The sequence below is a fragment of the Neomonachus schauinslandi genome, chromosome 3 (assembly GCF_002201575.2).
Source record: "Neomonachus schauinslandi chromosome 3, ASM220157v2, whole genome shotgun sequence".
In the NCBI taxonomy this organism is placed as follows: Eukaryota; Metazoa; Chordata; class Mammalia; order Carnivora; family Phocidae; genus Neomonachus; species Neomonachus schauinslandi.
In genome coordinates, this window is record NC_058405.1 from 65,651,316 (window position 1) to 65,674,056 (window position 22,741).

Genomic DNA, 22,741 nt, shown 5'->3' on the forward strand with positions numbered 1-22,741 from the left:
TTTCCTTAGGACAAACCATAAAATCTCTCTCCTAGCCCTGCTTAGCAGGAAAAGCATGAAGGAAGAGATGGTTTTAAGTCTTACAAATTCAAACAGCCAGACTAGTGTCTTCATCATGCACTTGAGCCTTTAAAGAAACAAGACTCTCCTCTCATATCATTCTCTATTTTGGTCCATTTATGTTCTACATGCTGACTTCCGATGTCCTTAATCATCGCCCTACTCTTTTGTTCATCATGATGCCCCATACCATTTTCCCAAATGTGATTCCCTATATTGTGAGTCAGATTCTTCTTTTAGTTGTGCTGCTTCATGGGGTCCTGGACAAACATCCAGCCCAGTTTGGACATTCCAGGGAACTATTACTTCACTGCAGCATCCAGTCAGGCTCCCAGTGGGTTCATTCTGGTTATTTCCACCTTCAGAACATTCTTAGAAATTTTGTTTTAAAAGTCATAAATATATATTTTAGAACGTAATAACCAGGCGTTAATAGTAGTGAGCCTAAAGCACTGTTGACATCCCTAAATATATTTGTGTTTAAAGTGATATATCAGGGGCGCCTGGGTGGCTCAGTCGGTTAAGCAGCTGCCTTTGGCTCAGGCCATGATCCTGGGGTCCTGGGACCGAGCCCCGCGTCCGGCTCCCCGCTCAGCGGACAGCCTGCTTCTCCCTCTCCCTCTGCCTGCCACTCTGCCTACTTGTGCTCTCTCTCTATCTCTCTGTCAAATGAATAAATAAAATCTTTAAAAAGAAAAATAAAGTGATATATCAGCCACATAGTGAAAGGGCTACTGAAGGGATCTTGGATTCTCAAGAATGTGGTATAAACAAAGCAAGAAAAGGAATTCCCACTAGCCATCTGGCTAGTGGTAGATCTGTAGAATCCATCTGAGACTGCTTCCTGATGTCTGTCCCAGATATCACCAGATTTGTGTTCTCCCCAAAGATCATGTGTCAGTTTGGAGACAGGTGTGTAGCCTCAAATCACAGAACAAGTAACACAGATTTTATATATAAATCTAATAACAATGTTGTCCACAAGGGGGCACTTGGTATTTAAGCATGCAGAAGGCTGTATTCATTCATGGCAATTGCCTCCATTGAAAAGTACGGCATATCTTGGAGCTGTGATTAATTGTATTCTCATATTTTTCTCTTGTAAGCATTCAGTAGAGTGGTTTTTTTACTTGTAGTTTTTATATGTTCTTTAGTATAGTATAGCAATTACCATTGCTTAAAAAGTTGGCTAATAGAGCTTCGTTTTTACTTAGGATAGAAGAAAGGGCCTAAAGAAAAAAAAAACCAACTAAGTATATTTGCTTTCAGGTATGTAAAAGTGTCCTGAAATTTCTTATTCTTACCCTATTGTTTCAGTGTACTGTTGGAAGTGACCTTTTCCAAGCAAATTAAGGCACGAGCATAGGTGAAATATTAAGTGCTGATTAGTATCCGAAACAAAACAAAACAGCTCCTCTATGATAAGAGAAGAATTAATTTTTGTGTATGTAATTTCTTTTTGGTTAATTTCCAGTGGAATCTTCAATTTAGCTATGGCTTTAGTATGTCTTTTCAGGTATAGTTTTCTAGTATTTGACCATTAATTATATAATCAGCTAAAACAAGCTCCTTGGAAAGATGAAGAACATTAAGTTTGGGTCTTCTAATGAATTATAAGTGATGCGATGAGAGAATATGTGCCTTTGATAAAACCATTTTGTTAAGAACCTAAAACTGCTCTTAAAAAAGGTATTAATTAACTAATTAATTTAAAAAATTGTCCTGGGGAGAAAACGAGAATACATTCTGGATTTTGTAAAAACTGTGTTAGTCATTAAATACCCTGGATCATTAAAAGCAAGGTATTTGTAGTTATCCATTAAAAGATTATTATGAACATCAGAAATCCTTTAAAATTATACTACAGTAACTTCAGTGCTTCTTAATACCGTTTTTTTTTAGAGCAGTTTTAGATTCTTAACAAAATTGGAAGGAAGGTGCAGAGACTTCTCACATACTCCCTACCCCTATACATGCATAGCCTCCCCATTATCAACATTACTGGAATGAACCTACATTGACTCCTCATAATCGCCCAAAGTCCATAGTTTACCTTAGGGTTTACTCTTGGTGTTGTACATTCTGTGGGTTTGGAAAATGTACAATGACATATATCCATCCTTGTACTATAATACGGAGTATTTTCACTGCCCTAAAAATCCTATGTGCTCCACCTGTTCCTTCCCACTGTCCACTCCCAACCTCTGGCAACCACTGATCTTTTTATTGTCTGCATAGTTTTGCCTTTTCCAGAATGTCATATAGATGCAGTCATACAGTATATAACCTTTTCAGATTGATTCTTTCACTTAGTAATATGCATTTAAGATTCCTCCATGTTTTTTTTCATGCCTTTATAGTTCATTTGTTTTTAGTGCTGAATAATATTTCATTGTCTGGATGTATCATAGTTCATTTATCCATCCACCTACTGAAGGACATCTTGGTTACCTCCAAGTTTTAGCAGCTATGAATAAATATGCAGGTTTTTGTAGGGACCTGAGTTTCAACTCCTTTGAGCAAATACCAAGGAGTGCAATCACTGGATCGTATGGTAAGAGTATGTTTAGTTTTGTAAGAAACTGCCAGACTGTTTTCTTTTCTTTTTTTTTTTTTTTTGAAAGATTTTATTTGAGAGAGAGAACACTAGCAGGGGGAGGAACAGAGGGAGAAGGACAAGCAGACTCCGTGCTGAGCACAGAGTCTGACGTGGGGCTCGATCCCATAACCCTGAGATCATGACTTGAGCAGAAATCAAGAGTCCTGCATTTAACTGACTGAGCCACCCAGGCACCCCTGCCAGACTGTCTTCTAAAGAAGCTGTACCATTTTGCATTCCCACCTGCATTGTATGAGAGTTTCTATTGCTCCACATCATCATTGGCATTTGGTATTTTCAGTGTTGTGGATTTTGGCCGTTCTCATAGATGAGTAGTGGTATCTCCTTGTTGTTTTAATTTGCATTTCCCTGATGACACATGATGTGGAGCATTTTCTCATATGCTTATTTTTCATCCGTATATCTTCTTTGATGAGGTATTTGTTAAGATCTTTGGTCCATTTTTAAATCAGGTTGTTGTTGAGTTTTAAGAGTTCTTTGTGGGGGCGCCTGGGTGGCTCAGTCGGTTAAGTGGCTGCCTTCGGCTTGGGTCATGATCCCAGGGTCCTGGGATCGAGCCCTACATCGGGCTCCCTGCTCGGCGGGGAGCCTGCTTCTCCCTCTCCCTCTGCCTGCCTCTCTGCCTACTTGTTCTATCTCTCTGTGAAATAAATAAATAAAATCTTTAAAAAAAAAAAAGTTCTTGTGTATTTTAGGTAACAGTCCATTATCAGATGTGTGTTTTGCAAATATTTTCTCCTAGTGTGTGGCTTGTCTTCTGATTCTCTTGGCATTGTCTTTCACAGAGCAAAAGTTTTTAATTTTAATGAAGACCAGCTTATTTATTATTTCTTTCATTGATAGAACCTTTGGTGTTGTATCTAAAAAAGTATCACCATACCCAAGGTCATCTAAGTTTTCTCTTATGTCATCTTCCAGGAGTTATATATTTTTGCATTTTATTTTATTTTTTTAAAGATTTTATTTATTTATTTGAGAGGGAAAGAGAGCATGAGCGGGGGCAGGGGCAGAGGGAGTGGGAGAAGTAGGCTCCCCACGGAGCAGGGAACCTAATGCTGGGCTCGATCCGAGGACCCTGGGATCATGACCTGAGCCGAAGGCCAAGGCTTAACCAACTGAGCCACCCAGGCGCCCCTAGTTTTGCATTTTACATTTATCCCTGTTATCCACTTTGGGTTAATTTTTGTGAAGGGTGTAGTCTAGATTCGTTTTTTTGCATGTGGATATCCAGTTGTTCTGGCACCATTTGCTGAAGAAACTGTCTTTGCTCCATGGCATTGCCTTTGTTCCTTTGTCAAAGATCAGTTGAAAAAGGATCTATTTGTTCTGTGTGGTCTATTTCTGGGCTTTCTGTTCTGTCCTATTTATATATCTATCCTTTTGTTAATACCAATCTTGATTACTGTAGCTTTTTGATAAGTCTTGAAGTTGGTAAACATCAGTCCTCCAATTTTGTTCTTCTTTTTCTTTTTTAAGATTGTATTTATTTATTTGAGATAGAGTGAGGCGAGCAAGGGAGAGAGAGAGCGTGTGCATGAGCTGGGGGGAGGGGCAAACGGAGAGGGAGAAGCAGACTCCCCACTGAGCAGGGAGCCCGACACTGGGCTTGATCCCAGGATGCTGAGATCATGACCTGAGCTGAAGGCAGCCGCTTAACCGACTGAGTCACCTAGGTGCCCCTGTTCTTCTTGCTCAAAGTCATATTGGCTGTTTGAACCTTTTGTTTCTTCTATAAACTTTAGAATCAGTTCATCAATATCCATAAAATAACATGTTGGAATTTTGATTGAGATTGCATTGAATCTATAGATTATGTTGGGAAGAGCTGACATCTTGACAATATTGAGTCTTCCTATCCATGAACATGGAGTATTTTTTCCATTTATTTAGTTCTTTGATTTTGTTCATCATAGTTTTGTAGTTATCCTTATCCAGATCTTACACATAATCTTGTTAGATTTATACCTAAGTATTTCATTTTGGGGGGTGCTAATGTAAATGATATTGTGTTTTTTAATTTCAAATTCTACTTGTTCAGGAGTACCTGAGTGGCTCAGTCACTAAGCGTCTGCCTTCGGCTCAGGTCATGATCCCAGGGTCCTGGGATCAAGCCCCATGACGGGCTCCCTGCTTGGCAGGAAGCCTGCTTCTCCCTCTCCCACTCCCCCTGCTTGTGTTCCCTCTCTCGCTGTGTCTCTCTCTGTCAAATAAATAAATAAAATCTTAAAAAAAAATTCCACTTGTTCATTGCCAGTATATAGGAAAACAATTGATTTTCATATATGAACCTGGTCATTCTGCAGCCTTGTTATAATCACTTATTAGTTCCAGAGTTTGTTGTTTATTATTTTGGATATTCTACATAGATGATCATGTTATCTGCAAACATTTTTTTTTTGTCTTCCTTCCCAGTCTATATACATTTTATTTCCTTTTCTTGCCTTATTATATTAGCAAGGACTTCTAGTGTGATGATAGGAATAGGAGCACATCTATCAGGATAGATATTCTCCTTCAGTCAGGAGTTTATTTTCTGGAGAAATTAAGAAATTAAGCTGCAGAAGCTCTGGATTTTGGGCCTTCAGGCACAGAGGAGGATGAGAATGTGATAGAAGTCTAAGAATGATGGAATTAAACAAAAATATGTAATCTGAATAAGGAACTCTCGGCTTTCTTCCCTTGCTCTACTCCCAGAAAACCAGTGGCTAGGATTAAACCTCACAAGGGAGGAGATTGGACAGTTCTTCAGTTGAAAAACTGAAATGCCCTTAAGAAAAGACTGTTAGTCTGGCTGCCCAGAGGATGCACCTCACAGACTTCCCAGGATAGGGAAGTTAATTGACTGAGGACCCCAGGTATTAGGCTTCAAAATACGTCACTACTTTTGCACCAAGACCACACCTCCCATGGGCTGCTCCGTGCCCATATCGGGTACCGTGGGGATACTAAGGCAACCCTATTCCTGGAAAACATGGGACTCCATTGTCAGTGACTTTGGCTTAAGGATTCCTTGATGGTTTTGCCAAACTTTCCTTAGGCTGTATGCCAGCCTACGATGCTTCCAGTTCCACCTAACTTTCTTTTCCTTTCCCCTTCACTAAGGCTCTGACTTACATTATAATCAAACTACTTTTCCAGCCTTCTCCTGCTCCTTCCCTGTTTCCTCGCAGGCAGGCATTTCTGAGAACAGAATCCTTTCACATTTAATCCCATCTTGGTATCTGCTTCTCAGAAGACTAAGTCTACAACTAGAGGCACTGGGAGTGATGCAAAAAAATAGGAGGTAAGATGGGGATTTGGGCCTGGCTCGCTTACTTTGTGGCAGGGCAGAGGATGCTGTCCTGATCTGTAGATGTGGCACCAATAGATCCTGGCTCAGTGTGGCAGTTGAACTACTAAAGACTTCACTGATGGTGACCTTGGAAAATGTTATTGCAGAGGGCAATATTATAGAAGAATCCATGATGTAGGCATTTGGAAAAGATGGGGTTATTTTTAGGTTGTATTGACACCCTGTGTAAGGATAAATGAGACTGAGAATAGTTAACAAGCGCTAATATCTAAGAGTGAAAACCAGAGAGTCTTGGTGGTGGAGGTCTTTTATACCAGTAGTAGAAGGACAGACTTGTAGAACAACAAGGCTGAAGACCTGATTGTGAGTTGCAGAGTTCCAGAGGCATTTAAATGCTCAGTCCATGCAGGTGTGTTATGCAAAGGGCAGGGCCCTAATAGGAATAACCAGGGATCCTGCAAAGTGTGACAGGACATCTGGATGGGTGCCCCTAAGGCTGTTGACTCCACGACTCCAGCTGGACCCTCTGGCCCACTTCTACCTCTAGTAAGGGCTAGAATACTCACTGTTTTAGAAGATGCTACAGAGTCCTCCCTCTGATAAGGCAACAGGTTCTCCCCTCAGGAGCTGCCCCCACCTCCTCATGTGGCTGCCAGGCCAGTTAATGAGGGTGCTGTTCAACATCTATTAAAAAAAAAAAAAAATAAGGAATGGAGGAGCAGGAGGCCGAGGACAGTCAGCCCAATAGAAAGCACAATTCTTTGCTCATGTGCCAGATCTGAACCAATTTTCAGTTCTAGAAATCATTGACCAAAGAGGTAGCTGGGTTCCTGGGAGAAAGGACCCTATATCAGTCCATGTATGTATCATGACCATATCACCAGTCTTCCTCCAAAAGGGACTCTGACCACTTATGTGGATGACTGTACACTGTGGGAAAGGAAACAACCAGACATTTTGAGGTCTGAGTTGACATTGATTCCCCAAATAGGAATCTGTGCCCACCCTCCAAATCATATGTGCCCATAGAGTCCCCTACCCTCACAGTGATCATTTTCTCAGTCCCTGAGTACGTAATTGAACTTATACTTGGCAGTTGAAGTTAACCCCCACACTCGGCCTTCATCTCTGAAGTAAAAACTATCATGATGGGAAAAACCAATTGGAAACTTTAGAACTGTCCCTCTCCCACCCAAGGCCAAAATTGTAAAGCAAAAGCAATTTCTTAACCCAGGGAACACAGCAGAGATTAGTGCCACAAATAAAAACCTAAGAGATGCAAGGGTCTTAGTGCTTGTCATTAGTCTGTTTAAATGGCCAGTTTGGATGTATTGTAGAGAAAGACTGTAAGCCACTGCAGGCTTAACCAATTATTAGCCCCAAGTGCAGCTGTTTTGCCGGATATGGTGTCACCGCTAAAGCAGACTAATAAGTCTTCAGGTGTAGGATATGCAACCACTGACTTGGAGAATGCATTCTTTTTGTGCCAATTAGAAAAGAGGATCAAGAACAGTTTTCGACTTCTGGTTTTGGCTCAATATGCATAGTGCTATCATTACAACAAGAAAAAGGTGAATAATCTGAAAATCAGTCACTCAGTGAACATGAGTTTTCAGGGCAAACTCCCATCCTGAAATCTATATAAAACAGACAAATCCAGGTAGTCACTAACATCTGCTTATCTGGAACCGAAGCTGCTAGAAACAGAAACTGGTAGTAACACTTAAATAGTGATTTTGATGAATTAATGGAGGAAAAATAGGCAAATCCACTATTAAAGTTGAAGACTTCAGCAGCCACCCTGTCAGTAACTGATAGATCAAAAACGGAGAAAAGTCAATAAAGACATAGTTGACCTGAACAGCATTGTCAGTCAACTCAGTCAATTGACATTTATAGAATATTCCATCCAATGACAGAATACAGATTCTTCTCAAGCTTACCTGTCACATTCACCAAGGTAAGCCATATAAGACTCTCAGCTCCATGAGGACAGGGTCTGTGTTTATAATTCTCACTGTGGTATCCTTAGCACAATGTCTGGCACATAGGAGCTGCTTGATGAATATATTTTGAATAAATGAATGAATTGTAAAATTAGGTGATAAGACAAGGAATTTAGTCAGGATAGGAATAGTAGCGAGATACAGATAAAGAATATTTAAGCTTTGGGGGTGCCTGGGTGGCTCAGTCGATTGGGCATCTGACTTGATTTCGGCTCAGGTCAAGATCTCAGGGTTGTGAGATGGTGGTGCCCCATATCAAGCTCTGCGCTCAGCGCTGAGTTGGCTTGAGATTCTCTCCCTCTCCCTCTGCCCTTCCCACTCCCCCACCGCACCCTGCCCACCCCAACCAGTTCACGCTCTCAATAAATAAATAAATAATAAAAATAAGTAAGTAAATAAATAAATTTAAGCTGCAAAGCTCAGAACTGCAAATCCACATCAATAAATAACATAAAACATCCTTTGTCATAGAAATTGCCACTTAATTAGTATTCCTAACCCCCTGCTCTCATCATGCCACTTGTTTAATAATTTCCGATAGCTCCCAGGGTTTAGCTTCCTGAGCCTGGCAGTCTAAGTCTTCTATAACCAGGTCCTTCTTTATTTATCTTACCTTATCTCTTATTTATTGCTCAGATATCTTGCTTTAGCTCTATCATTACCACTAAGTAATCATTTGACTCAAGTCTTTGATCAATATATAGCTCCCCTTCTCCCTCTTTTTTGCCCATTCAGATCCTTCCCCTTTGGGGGATCCTGAGTGCTCTAGCCCATGTTGATCAGCCTCTTTCAAAAACTTGTGAGCATTTATTGTCTGTGTTTCACATATTGGCATTTAGTCATGTATTGCCTTGAATTTTACCTATTTCATATGTATGTTTCTTGTATGAATTTCTAGAGTTTTGGGTCATATCTCATTCAGGTCATCTTTAATATAAAAATAATTTATATTCCTGTAGTTTATTGATAAGCTAATTTCTTTTAGAACTTAGAGTACATTTTCCCATTGAAACAATATTAAAAAGAGTTAGATTCTCTTTTACATTTATAAAAATGTATTTAAGAAATGATGTAACTAAACCATGTTACTATGGTGGACTAAGCTTGGAATTCTCCTAGCAAGGGTCTATACAGCAAAATTTTGAACTACTTCCATCACTCCTTGATTATTTCTTCAAAAACTCTTCATACTTGAGCAGTGGTTTATTTCATAAGGGTTTAATTTTCTATAAGATAACTCAGTTTAACCTCTTAAATTTGTGGGGCTTTCATGGACTTTCTTCTGGAGCAAGTTTGTATTTGGGGGAGGGGGACTGCAGGCCATTTATGACACCAGTGCATGGTTTTCAAAGACAAATAAGGCCTGCCTGCAAAATATCACCCAGTTATGTTTTAATGGTAACCAAATATGCATAGTGGAGAATTGTCATAACCAAGAGATTTGTATTATCACTGGTGTTATTTTTAGAGACAAGAACTTGTCTTGTTTCAGCTGACCTAATTATTCTGTTGATATAATTTTTTATATTCTAATAAGTGTTAACAAGTATCTAGGAGAGAAAATAAGTTTTTAGAGAATTAGCTGTTTTTCAGGAGGAGGGTATGAGCTCTAAAATATCTTGCAGTTTTGCTTTGTGAAGATTTAAATCAGCTGCTTCTCTTTTTCTTTAAATGTTTCTTTAATAACTTAAGTGACCTAAATCATGACCAACAAGGGTTATGTAGAATTCAGTTTGGAGATTTTTTAATGTTAATGTGGTAATGTGTAAGAATATGAGAAATAATTGGAGTTACTGCAAATAACTAGCTGTTGGTTTAAGGATTAAATTTTTAAACTAAATTGCTGTAATGCAGTATTGCTCTGGCATTTGGCTAAACCTCTACTCAGCTCCAGCTATTTGTGATGAATGGTATTTGGCTTGAGGTCTTAGTTTCCAGAACTGTCCTACCCTGCAATATTTTCTCAATTCTCCTGGTCATCAACTTTATTGTCTGTTCTTCTACTGTACTATTATTACACTGGAATCAGTCATATGAAAAATATATAATAATATTGTTTAGCATGTGTGGCCTTTGGAGTCAGATTACCTGGGTTCTTTTTTTTTTTAGATTTTATTTTTAAGTAATCTCTACATCCAACATGGGGCTTGAGATCAAGAGTCTCATGCTCCACTGACTGAGCCAGCCAGGCACCCCAAACTACCTGGCTTCTAATTCCAGCTCTACCATTTATTAGCTGTGTGTCTTTGGACCACTTACTTAACATCCAGCAGATGCAATTTTCTCAACAGTAAAATGGAAATAAATATATTAGCCATCTTCCTGGCTTTTATAAGGATTAAATGAAATAGTCTATGGAAAGCACTTAGCACAAGTACAGACTTGGAATACTGTTAGGGTTAAATAAATATTGTAATTATTATTATTGCTATTACTTAAAAGGTACATATTATAGAATTTGAAGTCACAGAATGTTATGAGGTAGGCATTTGCCAGTGAAGAAATTTCTTACTGTTATTTAGAACATGAGTACATGTAAAAATTTACTATTTATACTTTCAGGAATACTTAAATACATTACTTAAACAGCTAGGAAAAGAGAAAAGAAGCCTTGAAAATCAAGTGAAAGACTGTGCACTGAGACTGGAACAAGAATCAAAGGTTTGTTTTTATTCTGTACTAGACATTTCTTTGTAACTGCCATTATTTTTAGTATGTTATCTACAAACCTACTATATTGTTATCACAAAATACTTAAAAAACTATTTCCTACACTATTTTAAAAAACAGCATAGACATAAACTTGACTTAGTAGGGTCTTGCTAATATTGCAAATCCTCTCTGATGTTGGATTCTTTACTTATGTATTTTTCCTCTAGGCTTACCACAAGACCAACAATGAGCACCGTAGATACCTAGCTGAAATGTCTCAGGTAACTTTTGTTGTCTTACTTCCAAATTTTAAGAGTTTCCTCTTACTGTAAATTACATTTTTCACTTTTCTAGGCTTTTGATTGGTTTGGTTTGATAAACAAACATATGTTGGAATTATGGGAGAAAATGTACCAAGTTTCTAAATATGGAAGGTGAAAAGGAAAATTTATAGGTTTTATAAAAAGGTAACAAGGAGATAAAAGTTTCCCAGATTAAGGGAATATTTTGCATATTTGCTTCCTTAGTTATCCTTTTAGTTTGATCTATAATTTCTAGAATTCAAGCAAATAAGCAGTTATCCCTCTGTTATCATGAAATTCATGACATATTATGTCATAATTATTCACAGTGAGGCCTAAGATACTGCACTATTACTAGAAAGGGTGTACTTACAATACAAGATAGGAAAGTGTGTACATACAAATGATAGGACAGGAAAGTGATCAGTAAATTATGAATGATGTTGCACATATTTTCCATAGTTTTTCATTTGCTTTTCAGTTTTATTTTTGATGATGTTAGTATTACTGAGTTTTTATTTTGATGTTGTCAGAGCCAATTTTTATTTATGGCTTCTGATGTCATAGTTTAAAAGTCTTCATCTCAATGTCACATTTTTTTTAGTACTTGGCTAAATGTTTTACATTTAAATATTTAATCCTTGTTAACTTTATTTTGATATATGTTTTAAAATCAGGATATGAGTTTAGTTTTCAATGCACATTATCTAAATGGAAGTGTCCAAAGAGCAGTTGGATATATGAATCTCAGGGTAGAAAAGATAAAAATTGGAGATATAGACATGGAAATTATTAGCATATAGATAGTAAATGAAGCCATATGAATGAATGAAATGCATCAGGGAGAGTATACAGGGTGAAAAGAAAAGATAGTTTAGAATATAGCTCTGAAGAGTTTCAAAGGGATGGTCAGGGGAGGAAGGGCCAAGAGGTAGGTTGGAGTTTTTAGGACATTAACTAGGTGAGGCAAGGAAGTAGAGGACCTTGAGGGCTGGGTTTGCCATAAAGATAGTCTGCTAATCACTGATCTGGTATTTCCAGAGGATCAATGAAAGGATGGAGAGGAAGGGAGTTAGGATTGGGGCTTGGAGCTGATAAGGTAATGTATAGAACAATTTTGGAATGAAAGTCAGGGCAGTGGTGGGTAAAGGGAGGCTTAGACTTCTTTTTTTTTTTTTTTTTTCTAGTAGTGACTAAGATTCAGTTAGGAAATTGAGACAAAATAGAATCGCTCCTGGGACGCCTGGGTGGCTCAGTCATTAAGCATCTGCCCTTGGCTCGGGTCATGATCCCAGGGTCCTGGGATCAAGCCCCGCATTGGGCTCCCTGCTCGGCCGGAAGCCTGCTTCTCCCTCTCCCTCTCCCCCTACTTGTGTTCCCTCTCTCTCTGTGTCTCTCTCTGTCAAATAAATAAATAAAATCTTAAAAAAAAAAAAAAAAATAGAATCACTCCTGTAGTCTCTTACCCATTAAACAGTCAGTTCACACTTGATGGTCCTGGATACTCAGTTGGCATCACTGCCAACTGAGGCAGGCACCCTCATGCCTTTCCTTAGACCATGACTCCACTGGAATATGCTGCTTTTCATATGTGCCAATTCTGCTTCCTTCAAGTTCTAGCATAAATGCTAACTGCTTTATAAGACCATGATTTGAGGAAAGACCACAGGTTTTGGAGTCATTTAAATTTGGATTTAAATCCCAGCTTGGTACCTAATTGTGGTGTGAACTTTTGGGGCCTAATTTCTTTCCTTCTTGGTAGAACGGGAAATAATAGTACTGTGTTGCAGGGGATTTGTGAGTGTTTAGAGATGAAAGGTATATAAAGTGCTGAGTAAAATGCCTGGCCCATAATATGTTCTAAATTCTAGTAAGTGGTGAACATTATTTTCCTGTTTTCTTTCCTGATCTCCCTAGCCTCTCTCTCTGTGACAGGGGCATTAGAATTTCTACTTGCCTCAGCCTTCCTCCTTTAACTTTATTTGTTTATCTGAAAAATTCACTAAGGTGAAATAGGTTCTACTCTGATTATACAGGATCACTGAACATAACAATCAAAGCCTATTTTAACAGCTTCCCAGGAAGATGTTAATCCTGTTCCCCAGTATAAATGTTAATAAAGATTTTCACTCTAGAATGAATTGTTAATCTTTATAGTCAAAGATGGTTCTGACCATGTGGATATTAGGGTGATGGGAAAGGTCAGCGGATGATCTGCAGTTCCTTCCATGCTGAATACATAAATAATTGATTCTTAGGTAGATAACTAGAGCTATTTGCTGAGGCTGCTGTTTATACTTCTGCTATCTTCACTGTTTTGAATGAAACTGTGAGTTTCCATATCTCAGGATTTTTCTAATTTATGCAATATGTGTACAGTATGGACATTGAGTTGTAAGAATATATAGGTTTGTTGCATTACTTAAAAGTCAGGCAGAGGAGAAAACCGCTTTTGGGTTGAGCTGCCGGTCGTCCACGAGGTTCTCTGAGTTTGCTCCCAAGCGCATCTGCAATTCAAAATGTCGCACCCATCCCCCCAAACTAAGCCCTCCAACCCCAGTAACCCCAGAGTCTTATTTGATGTGGACATTGGAGGGGATTGAGTTGGTCGAATTGTCTTAGAATTGTTTGCAGATATTGTACCCAAAACTGCAGAAAATTTTCGTGTATTGTATACAGGAGAAAAAGGCATTGAACCCACCACTGGGAAACCTCTCCATTTCGAAGGATGCCGTTTCCATGAAATTATTAAGAAATTTATGATTCATGGTGGATACTTCTCAAATCAAAATGGGACAGGTGGAAAAAGTATTTATGGTGAAAAATTTGACGATGAAAATTGCGATTATAAGCATGATCAGGAAGGTTTATTGAGCATGGCAAATGCAGGCTGCAATACAAATGGTTCTCAATTCTTTATCACAACAGCCCCAACTCCTCACTTGGATGGGAAACATGTGGTATTTGGCCAAGTAATTAAAGGAATGGGTGTGGCAAGGATACTGGAAAATGTAGAAGTGAAAGGTGAAAAACCTGCCAAATTGTGTGTTATTGCAGAATGCGGAGAATTGAAGGAAGGGGATGATTGGGGCGTATTCTCAAAAGATGGCTCTGGTGACAGTCATCCAGACTTCCGTGAGGATGCAGATATAGATTTAAAAGATGTAAATAAAATTTTACTAATAACAGAAGATGTAAGAAATATTGGAAATATTTTTTTCAGATCTCAGAACTGGGAGATGGCCATTAAAAAATATACAGAAGTTTTAAGATATGTGGAAGGTTCAAAGGCTACTATTGAGCAAGCAGATAGTTCGAAGCTGCAACCTATAGTTTTAAGCTGCGTGGTGAATATTGGTGCTTGTAAACTGAAGATGTCAAATTGGCAGGGAGCAATCGACAGTTGTTTGGAGGCTCTTGGAATAGACCCATCCAATAGCAAAGCATTGTACCGTAGAGCTCAAGGATGGCAAGGATTAAAAGAATACGATCAAGCATTGGCTGATCTTAAGAAAGCTCAGGAGATAGCACCGGAAGATAAAGCTATCCCGGCAGAATTGCTGAAAGTCAAACAAAAGATAAAAGCACAAAAAGATAAAGAGAAGGCAGCGTATGCAAAAATACTTGCCTAGTAAGAAGTTCGGTTTTACTTAAATATGCATTGATTGATTGTTATATAAAGGCAATAAGAAAATTTAAAGGTTTTTGTTAGTTATATATGGTCCCTGATGTCCCACTCTTAATAAAACATTGTTACCAAAAAAAAAAAGAAAAGTCAGGCAGAAAGTCTGACTAGAACTTGTAACACATAATAAACTTAAGCTCTGTTTCCATAAATGTGGAATTTTAGCAGTAGATCTGAGACACTATTGAATATAATGCTTTGGTTTACAGATAATGAACCTGAGGCTGTTCTGTTTCATTGTCAGGCAATTCTAATTATTAGAATTGTTAAAGCATCATGTAATTCTCCTTATTCTCCTTCCTTAAAACGTATTGGTTTTAGTTTCTTCCACTGAAGAACACAGGACAATTCTATATGTCTCCTCTGTGATAGCTTCTCAAAGATATGAAAACAACCCTTAAGTGTTTCCATAGTTTTTTTCCCTAAGCTAAAATATTAAATTACCATAAAAGTTACACTAGCAGTTCCTTATGTCATAGGTTCCAGACTATCCAGCTCTTTCTGTTGTCTTTTTGGACAACTCTATTTTATTATTATTCATTTGAAAATAGAGCTCCCAGATTTATTTTTATTTTCTTTTTAAAAGATTTTTATTTATTTATTTATTTATTTATTAAATAAAGATTAAAATCTTGCCCCCACCATACTCAATTTTTTATCCTCTGCTGCCTGAGCAATCATTCTGAAATACAGATACGGTGTTGTTCCCTACTTTTTTAAAAAGATTTATTTAGGGGCACTTGGGTGGCTCAGTCAGTTAAGCGTCTGCCTTTGGCTCAGGTCATGATCCCAGGGTCCTGGGATTGAGTTCCGCATCAGGCTCCTTGCTCAGCGGGGAGTCTGCTTCTCCCTCTCCCTCTGCTGCTCCCCCTGCTTGTGCTTGCTCTCTCTCTGACAAATAAATAAATAAAATAAAATCTTAAAAAAAAATAAAGATTTATTTATTTATTTGAGGGGGGAGGGGCAGAGAGAGAGGGAGTGAATCCCCAAGCAAACTCTCCGCCGAGCATGGAGCCCGACTTGGGGCTGGATCCTAGGACCCTGAGATCAGTACCTGAGCCGAAATCAAAAGTTGGGCGCTTAACTGACTGAGCCACCCAGGAGCTCTGGTGATGTTCCCTATTTAAAGCCTTCAGTGACTGCATTGTCCAAAGGATTTCAGCAAAGCTCAGTGTAGTCTACAAGATCCTTTCCAATACCTGCCTTTCCAGCTGTGTCCCTACTCACATCATGTATTGCAGCCAGACCAAAGATAAATGTGGTCCCTGCATATGTCATGCTGTCTTATACTGGTAGGCCCTTCCTGCTCCTTCTGCCTGGAATGTCCTTTCCTTAGCTCTTAATTGGCTACTCTTCCAGGCCCCCTATGGCTTGAACTAGCATCTGCCTTATGCTTACAAAGCACCTGTGCAAACCTCTGCCAAGGCAGTGAATTGTATAATCTATACTCCAATAGATTGTAAGAACTGTGAGTTATCTTTGTGCCCCAGTGCTAAACTGGAGGTGGCACATAGCGGTTGCTCAGTAGCATTTACTGAGTGAATAAATGAGTGAATTCCATCTGGTCCAATGTGCCCAAAATTGTCCCACTTAGCAAAGATGATCTAACATCTTCACAAAGATGCTCATCTCTTCCACCAAAATAAAACAGAAACCAACTTTTATTTTACCCCATCTTTTTTTTTTTTTAAAGATTTTATTTATTTATTTGACAGGGAGAGAGAGAGCACAAGTAGGCAGAGTGGCAGGCAGAGGGAGAGGGAGAAGCAGGCTCTCCACTGAGCAGGGAGCCGGACGTGGGGCTCAATCTCAGGACCCCAGGATCATGACCTGAGCCGAAGGCAGCCGCTTAACTGACTGAGCCACCCAGGTGCCCCTATTTTACCCTGTCTTAATAAAACTACTACCTTAGCTTTTCTTTTCTCAGTCAAACTTCGTGCAAGGGTGGATATACTCACTGCTTTGCTTTTAGTCTTAGACCTCTTTCAATTCCTTTCTGACCCCCAGGACTGGGCTCTGGCACAGTTTACTTTTTAACATAATGACTCCTTTTCAAACCTCCTGGTAGTGTAGACATCTCTGAGGCATTTCATATTGCTAACTATGCTCACTTTTTGAATATCACCCACCTCATGACTTCCATGCCAGTATTTTTTCCTGTTTTCCTATTTTTTAAGGGATGGCCTTTAGTAATTCTCCTACCCCTTAAAAGTTGCTTTCTCAAGTTTTTATCATCAACTCTCTTACTTCTCTCTGTGTTCTTACTGAATGATCTCATTTACCCATGTCTTCAATGCCATCTCTAAGGTCACCAGCCTCAACTGTTCCTGTACTGGGAATTTTATTTATACCACCTACAGAAAGTCTCTACTTTTGTATCACAGAAGTATCTCAAAACAAACAAAAATGAAAATATGATCTTGTTTTTCCATTTCCACTTCTATTGTCATATCTTTCTTAATGGCAGAGTATATGTATTATTTATATTCAGTGTCTGTTATGAAAACTCTTAATGATCTTTATACCACAAAGATGATATGATTTTCACAATTTCCTCTATATTTATTTTAAAAATCACATGGAATGTAGGGTTGAGATAAAGGAGTTTCCATAATCTTTAGAAACCTCTTAATACTAGAGAAGGCCAGAATTTCCCATTATTCTTTATCTTCTCTTATGCATACCACTTAAGGGCCTGGTTATAAAAGAGTTAATTGAGAATGGACTGTTCCTCTTATCTCCAAAATCAGTCATGAAATAAGAGGACAAATGCTCAAATGTTTGTATTTCAGGTCTCTGACTCATACCAAGTTTCTAAAAGGCAACAGATGGATCAACTGCCTAGAATGAAAGAGAAGCTAGTGAAAATGTAAGTCTAACTATATCTTTCGTTTCTAATTAATTATATTTGCATGTGAATGATACTGACAAAACAGGTGTCCATTATATTTTGGAAGTTGAACTTCTAGATTTTATAGCAATGATATAAAATAAAAAACAGATGGTAAAAGAACTTAAAGAAATTTATGCTCTCTATTCACTATTTATATACCTTTTTATAGATCCCAAGAATATGTTTTGTCTTCCAACAAGGTAAGTTCTTATTTTCTAAGCTAAAACAATACGCTACCCAAGGGGAGCCTAAATCTACACCATTAACAATATAAATACAATTAAATTACCAGCCTTAACTTTTTTACAGACGAAATATAGACACTGAAATTAGTGTAGAAGACAGTGCAGCACCAGTGGAAAACTGTGTTTTCCAATGCAAACAGAAGTAATTTAGGATGAATAAAGAACAGAGGAATGTTTTATGGGTTTAGGAGGTTATATCTACACATAATTTTTCCTGTTCTATACTAAGTACAGAATAATTAGCCAAGCGATCCTTGTCTTATATAACCTTTTCTATGTAGGTGAATATATTCATATATAACTTAACAATATCAAAAGAGTAAACCAGGATATAAATTAGCAATAAGTCAGAATTATTTTCAAATACAGGCATAAAAGGTATATGCAATATAGCAAGTGTTTTTGGTGGAGATTCATGGGATAGCAACATTTTGTCCAGTATATGGCTAGATGGATAAAAGTGTGTTCTTCCTTGAGTAGTCATAAATATTTTAAATTATAACTTATTATCCTGTACATTTAATATCAATAGAAATATAGTGAAAGCATTAAATTCTGGAAAATGACTTCCCTCTGAAAACTATTATACCTCTGTGCTAGGGGGCCCCAAGACCAGTCCCATGTTCAGTGATTTGCTAGAACAACACACAGGACTCAGCATATATTTGTGCATACAGCTTGGATGTATTACAGCCAAAGGATACAAAGAAAAATCATCAAAGGAAAAAGGTATATGGGGTGAAGTTTGGAGGAAACTAGGCACAAGCTTCTAAAAGTCCTCTAGTGCAGTCACATAGGACACACTTTGCTCCTCCAGCAGTAGGTCGTGGAACAATGTGTGACAACACATGAAATTTGATCTTCCAGGGAAATTCATTAGATACTTGTACCCACGTTTTTTACCGGGGGCCAGTCGTGTAGGTACCCTTTGCTTAGCACATACCAAATTCCAGACTTCCAGAAGGAAAACATGTTCACAGAAACCATATTGTTTGTACAGTTTAAGTACAGTAAGCCATTCTTTTTCATTTAAGGAAAATTTTATATCAGTGTAGGGAACTTTTTATCACTAAGTTCCCAGACACCAGCCAAGGGCCAACCTTGAAAGAAGGCCTTTCTAGTTTCAGGCTTGCTACAGTAACTCTTTCTGCACAGTCACCCTACATATTTCTTTTTTATTTTTACCATTTATCTTCCAATTAATATTTCTTTTTTATTTTTATATTTATCTTCCAATTATATTTTAGAAAGAAAATACCTCTTTTATTCAAATTTGCTTAAATAATGGAGAAATATTTTGAAAATACAAATAAAACTCATTCTACTCATGTATTAACACACATACACATCTATATTATTATACTATAGGTCTGTTAGGGCAGTTTAGTTTTCCACTGATGCTGTTGTAGGTTGGATCTCTCCGGGAGCAGACTCTGAAATGGAAATCAGCATGTAGGAAGTTTACTCTTAAGCATTCTTAGAATGAGTACCTCGAGGAGAAGGGAAGGAAATAGATTTGGGCAGAGAGAATAGGGCTACAGTGCAGCTGCAGTCTCATGTATCAAGCTGATTCATCAGTGAATGAAGTATGGACTTTCTCTTCCTCTGATGGGGTGACCTACCCTGAGAATCAGAGCCCAGTTTGTCATATCGTTTCCAGGCCATGTTATAAATGGTTCTCATCCACCTAACTGTCAAATTGGGCAAAGTGGTACTAAAAGACACTCAAGTAGATGACCTGGATGCCAAACCCATTCCTCCTTGCCCCCTGCTATATCATCCTGATGATCAGTTTCTCTTTAGGGCCCTCCATACCGTAGGTCTGAACTGAGCTGGAGGTACTAGTGCATCACAAGATTACTGAGCAGGTATCCCAGACCACATCATCCACCTGCTCAGTAAGCTTGTCTGTGCCCTCTGGCACTGCACATCTTGGTCTTGGATATGTCACTTCCATCCTTGGTAGAACCTAATGTTGAATACAGTGCCTGTCACTTCCATCTTTGGTAGAGCCTAATGTTGAATACAGTGCCTGGCATAAATAAATAGGTGTTTACTAATTTTTTAATGAATGCATGAGTGAATTAATGGTCATACAAATGGGAAAAAAACCTCTCCACTTTCTGGAAATATTAATAAACCAAATAACTCAAATAATAGAAACATTTCTATATACCTATAACCTTCCAAATTAGGTATATATAATTGATCTACTTTAAAGTATTGTTGTTCTGAGTTATTGCCTCAACTCTGGAACTTAGTACACTTTTTGATTCAAGTTTTAGTCTTTAAACCAAGTTTTAGTGTTAAGTACCTCACAGAGGAGGATATCCAAATGGCCAATGGACTCAAACACCATTACTTATTCAGTGGAATGCAAGTTAAAATTATGAGAGGCCACCACAAATTTTAAAGATTGATGATTCCAAGTGTTGTCAAAGATATGAAGTGTAAATTTATGCAACCACTTTGGAATAGTGTTTAGTATTACTTCCTACATTTAGCTGATCATATACCTACTCTATAACCCAACATTTGCACTCTTAGTTATATACCTAACAGAATGTTGCATATATTTATACCAAAGAAAACCTGTGCAAGAATGTTCATAACAGCTTATTCATAACAACCATAAACTGAATTCAAATATCTATCAGTAGTAGATCAGATGAAATTTTTTGAGAGAGATATATTCATACATATATGATATTCTTATATAAAAACAAATATTCATATATTTATGAATAGTAACATGAATATATTATAAATATATATGAATAGTAACAACAATAAAAACAAACTACAGTTCACACAACATCATGGATAATTATAACAGTTTTGTGGAAAGGAGGCCAGAAATAAAAGAATACATATAATATGATTCTATTTATATGATGTTCAAAGACAGGCACAACTAAACTGTGTTGTCAGAAGACAGGATAGTGGTTACCAATGGGAAGGAGAAGGGGAATGATAATTGGGAGGAGCACAAGGTCTTCCAATGTGATGGCAGTGTTCTGTTTGTTGACCTGGGTGTGGTTACATGAGTATTTGCTTTATTATAAAGCAAATCTTACATCTCTATTTTGTGCACTCTACTATATGTGGTATACTTAAAGCAATGTTTTAGAAATCAAGTTTTAGTGGCATTTAATGTTTGCTTTAGTTGATATTCTTACATGCTAATGTTAAATATTGACTTACGGAGTTTTCCTGTGTTCGGAATAAATGAGAGCATTAGAAAATACCCACATGGGGTACCTGGGTGGCTCATTTGGTTGAGTGTCCTACTCTAGATTTCAGCTCAGGTCATGATCTCACCGTCATGAGATCAAGCCCTGCATCGGGCTATGCACTGGGCATGGAGCCTGCTTAGAATTCTCTCTCCCTCTCCCTCCGCCCCTCCCCCCACCCCGCTCACATGCATGCTCTTTCTCCTTCTCTTAGAAAGAAAAGAAAGAAAGAAAGAAAAAAGAAAGAAAATACCCATTTGACTGTGATATACTATTAAAAAAATCTTTCAAAGAGGGATATTGAATATTAGCTATTGCATATATTCCTACTTTGTGAAACCATAGTCACAAAATGAACAAGATATCTATACTGCTATTAAAAGATGTATTCTAGAGATTCTTACATATACTTATTTGAAAAAAGAATATGGGGCACATGGCTGGATCAGTCACTGGAGCTTGCAACTCTTGATCTCAGGATTTTAAGTTCAAACCCCACATTGGGTGTACAGATTACCTAAAAATAAAATCTTAAAAGGATAAATAAGAGATAATCATCTTTAAGATAAATAGGAGAAATCATCTCCTTAGGATGAGGTTTGGAAGTTGCCAAGTTAATAGGTAACCTTATGACTATGATTATGGCATGTATTAACTATAAAATATCATATTCCTTCAAGCAAAGACTTCAAAAGCTGAGACCACAAGCAGTGGTTCCTAAACGTAGAAAACCATAATTTTTTTTTCCTTTAGTGTGAACATCCTCTTTTTTTTTCTCCTTAAAAGTGTTCTAGAGTGATTAAAAGCTCTAAAGAAGAAAATAAGACAACCCTTAGTGCCCTAGAATCACAGGACCTGAGGGAAATTGATTCTGGGACTCATTAAGAGATAGATTGTTTAGGGAACCCCCTTTTGATAAGAAAAGCAGCTAGAGTAGACAAAACACAACCAAAATATCCAACATTAAGGGAATAATTCAGTTAACTATGATGATATTAATATAAAGTTACAAAAAATTATATTCTAGGAAAATATATAATTGACACAGGAAAATTTTTACCTATAGTAGTAATTAAAAATTATAATACAAAATAGTATAGTGAGATTATGGATAATTTATATTTTCTATAAGAATATGTGTACTTTTAACACAACTTATAAAGCACCCAGCTCATAAAGGGCATTCAAGATATGGCACTGTTTTTATAAGGTTCCATTGGTTCTACTAAGGGAAGAACAATGAAGATTTTAAATAAACATAGAAAAAACCTAAACCTTGATAACATCATTTGGGACTAGATGTATATAGGAAGTCAAGGTAATTATTTATGGGATACTTGTGTCTAATTGCTTTAGTGTTTCCATTTGTTTTCCCATCTCACATTTAGGTCTTTCGTCCATTTTGAATTTATTTTTGTGTATGGTGTAAGAAAGTGGTCTAGTTTCATTCTTCTATATGTTGGGTTATCCAAAATTTACCCTTTTAAAGCGAAACTCATTGCTTTTTGGTGTATTCACAAAGTTGCACAACCATCACCGCTATGTGCTTAAAGAACATTTTCATCTCCCTCCAAAACCGCTTTATCCATTAGCATTCACTCTCCATTCCTCCCTCCCCCTAGCCCCTGGCAATTGCTAATCTACTTTCTGTCTCTATAGATTTATTTATTCTTGTTATTTCATATAAATGGAAACAAATAATATGTGGCCTTATGTGCCTGACTTTGTCACTTAGCATAATTTTTCAAGGTTC

The 22,741-nt window shown here is 37.6% G+C and overlaps 2 protein-coding genes across 2 annotated transcripts in view; both read left to right on the forward strand.

Annotated features, from left to right (window-relative positions):
• The window catches only part of CCDC169 (coiled-coil domain containing 169), a 46,893-nt gene that overhangs the window by 21,219 nt on the left and 2,933 nt on the right, over window positions 1–22,741 (forward strand). The window contains exons 4-7 of the mRNA XM_044913599.1: window positions 8,485–8,500; window positions 10,541–10,639; window positions 10,858–10,911; window positions 17,410–17,486. Of these exons, the coding sequence (XP_044769534.1) occupies window positions 8,485–8,500; window positions 10,541–10,639; window positions 10,858–10,911; window positions 17,410–17,486 (246 nt within the window). The remainder of the gene's footprint in view (window positions 1–8,484; window positions 8,501–10,540; window positions 10,640–10,857; window positions 10,912–17,409; window positions 17,487–22,741) is intronic.
• Window positions 13,452–14,564, forward strand: LOC110570304 (peptidyl-prolyl cis-trans isomerase D-like). Its single transcript, XM_044913199.1, is given in 1 exon segment — window positions 13,452–14,564. A coding segment is annotated over 1 exon segment (1,113 nt).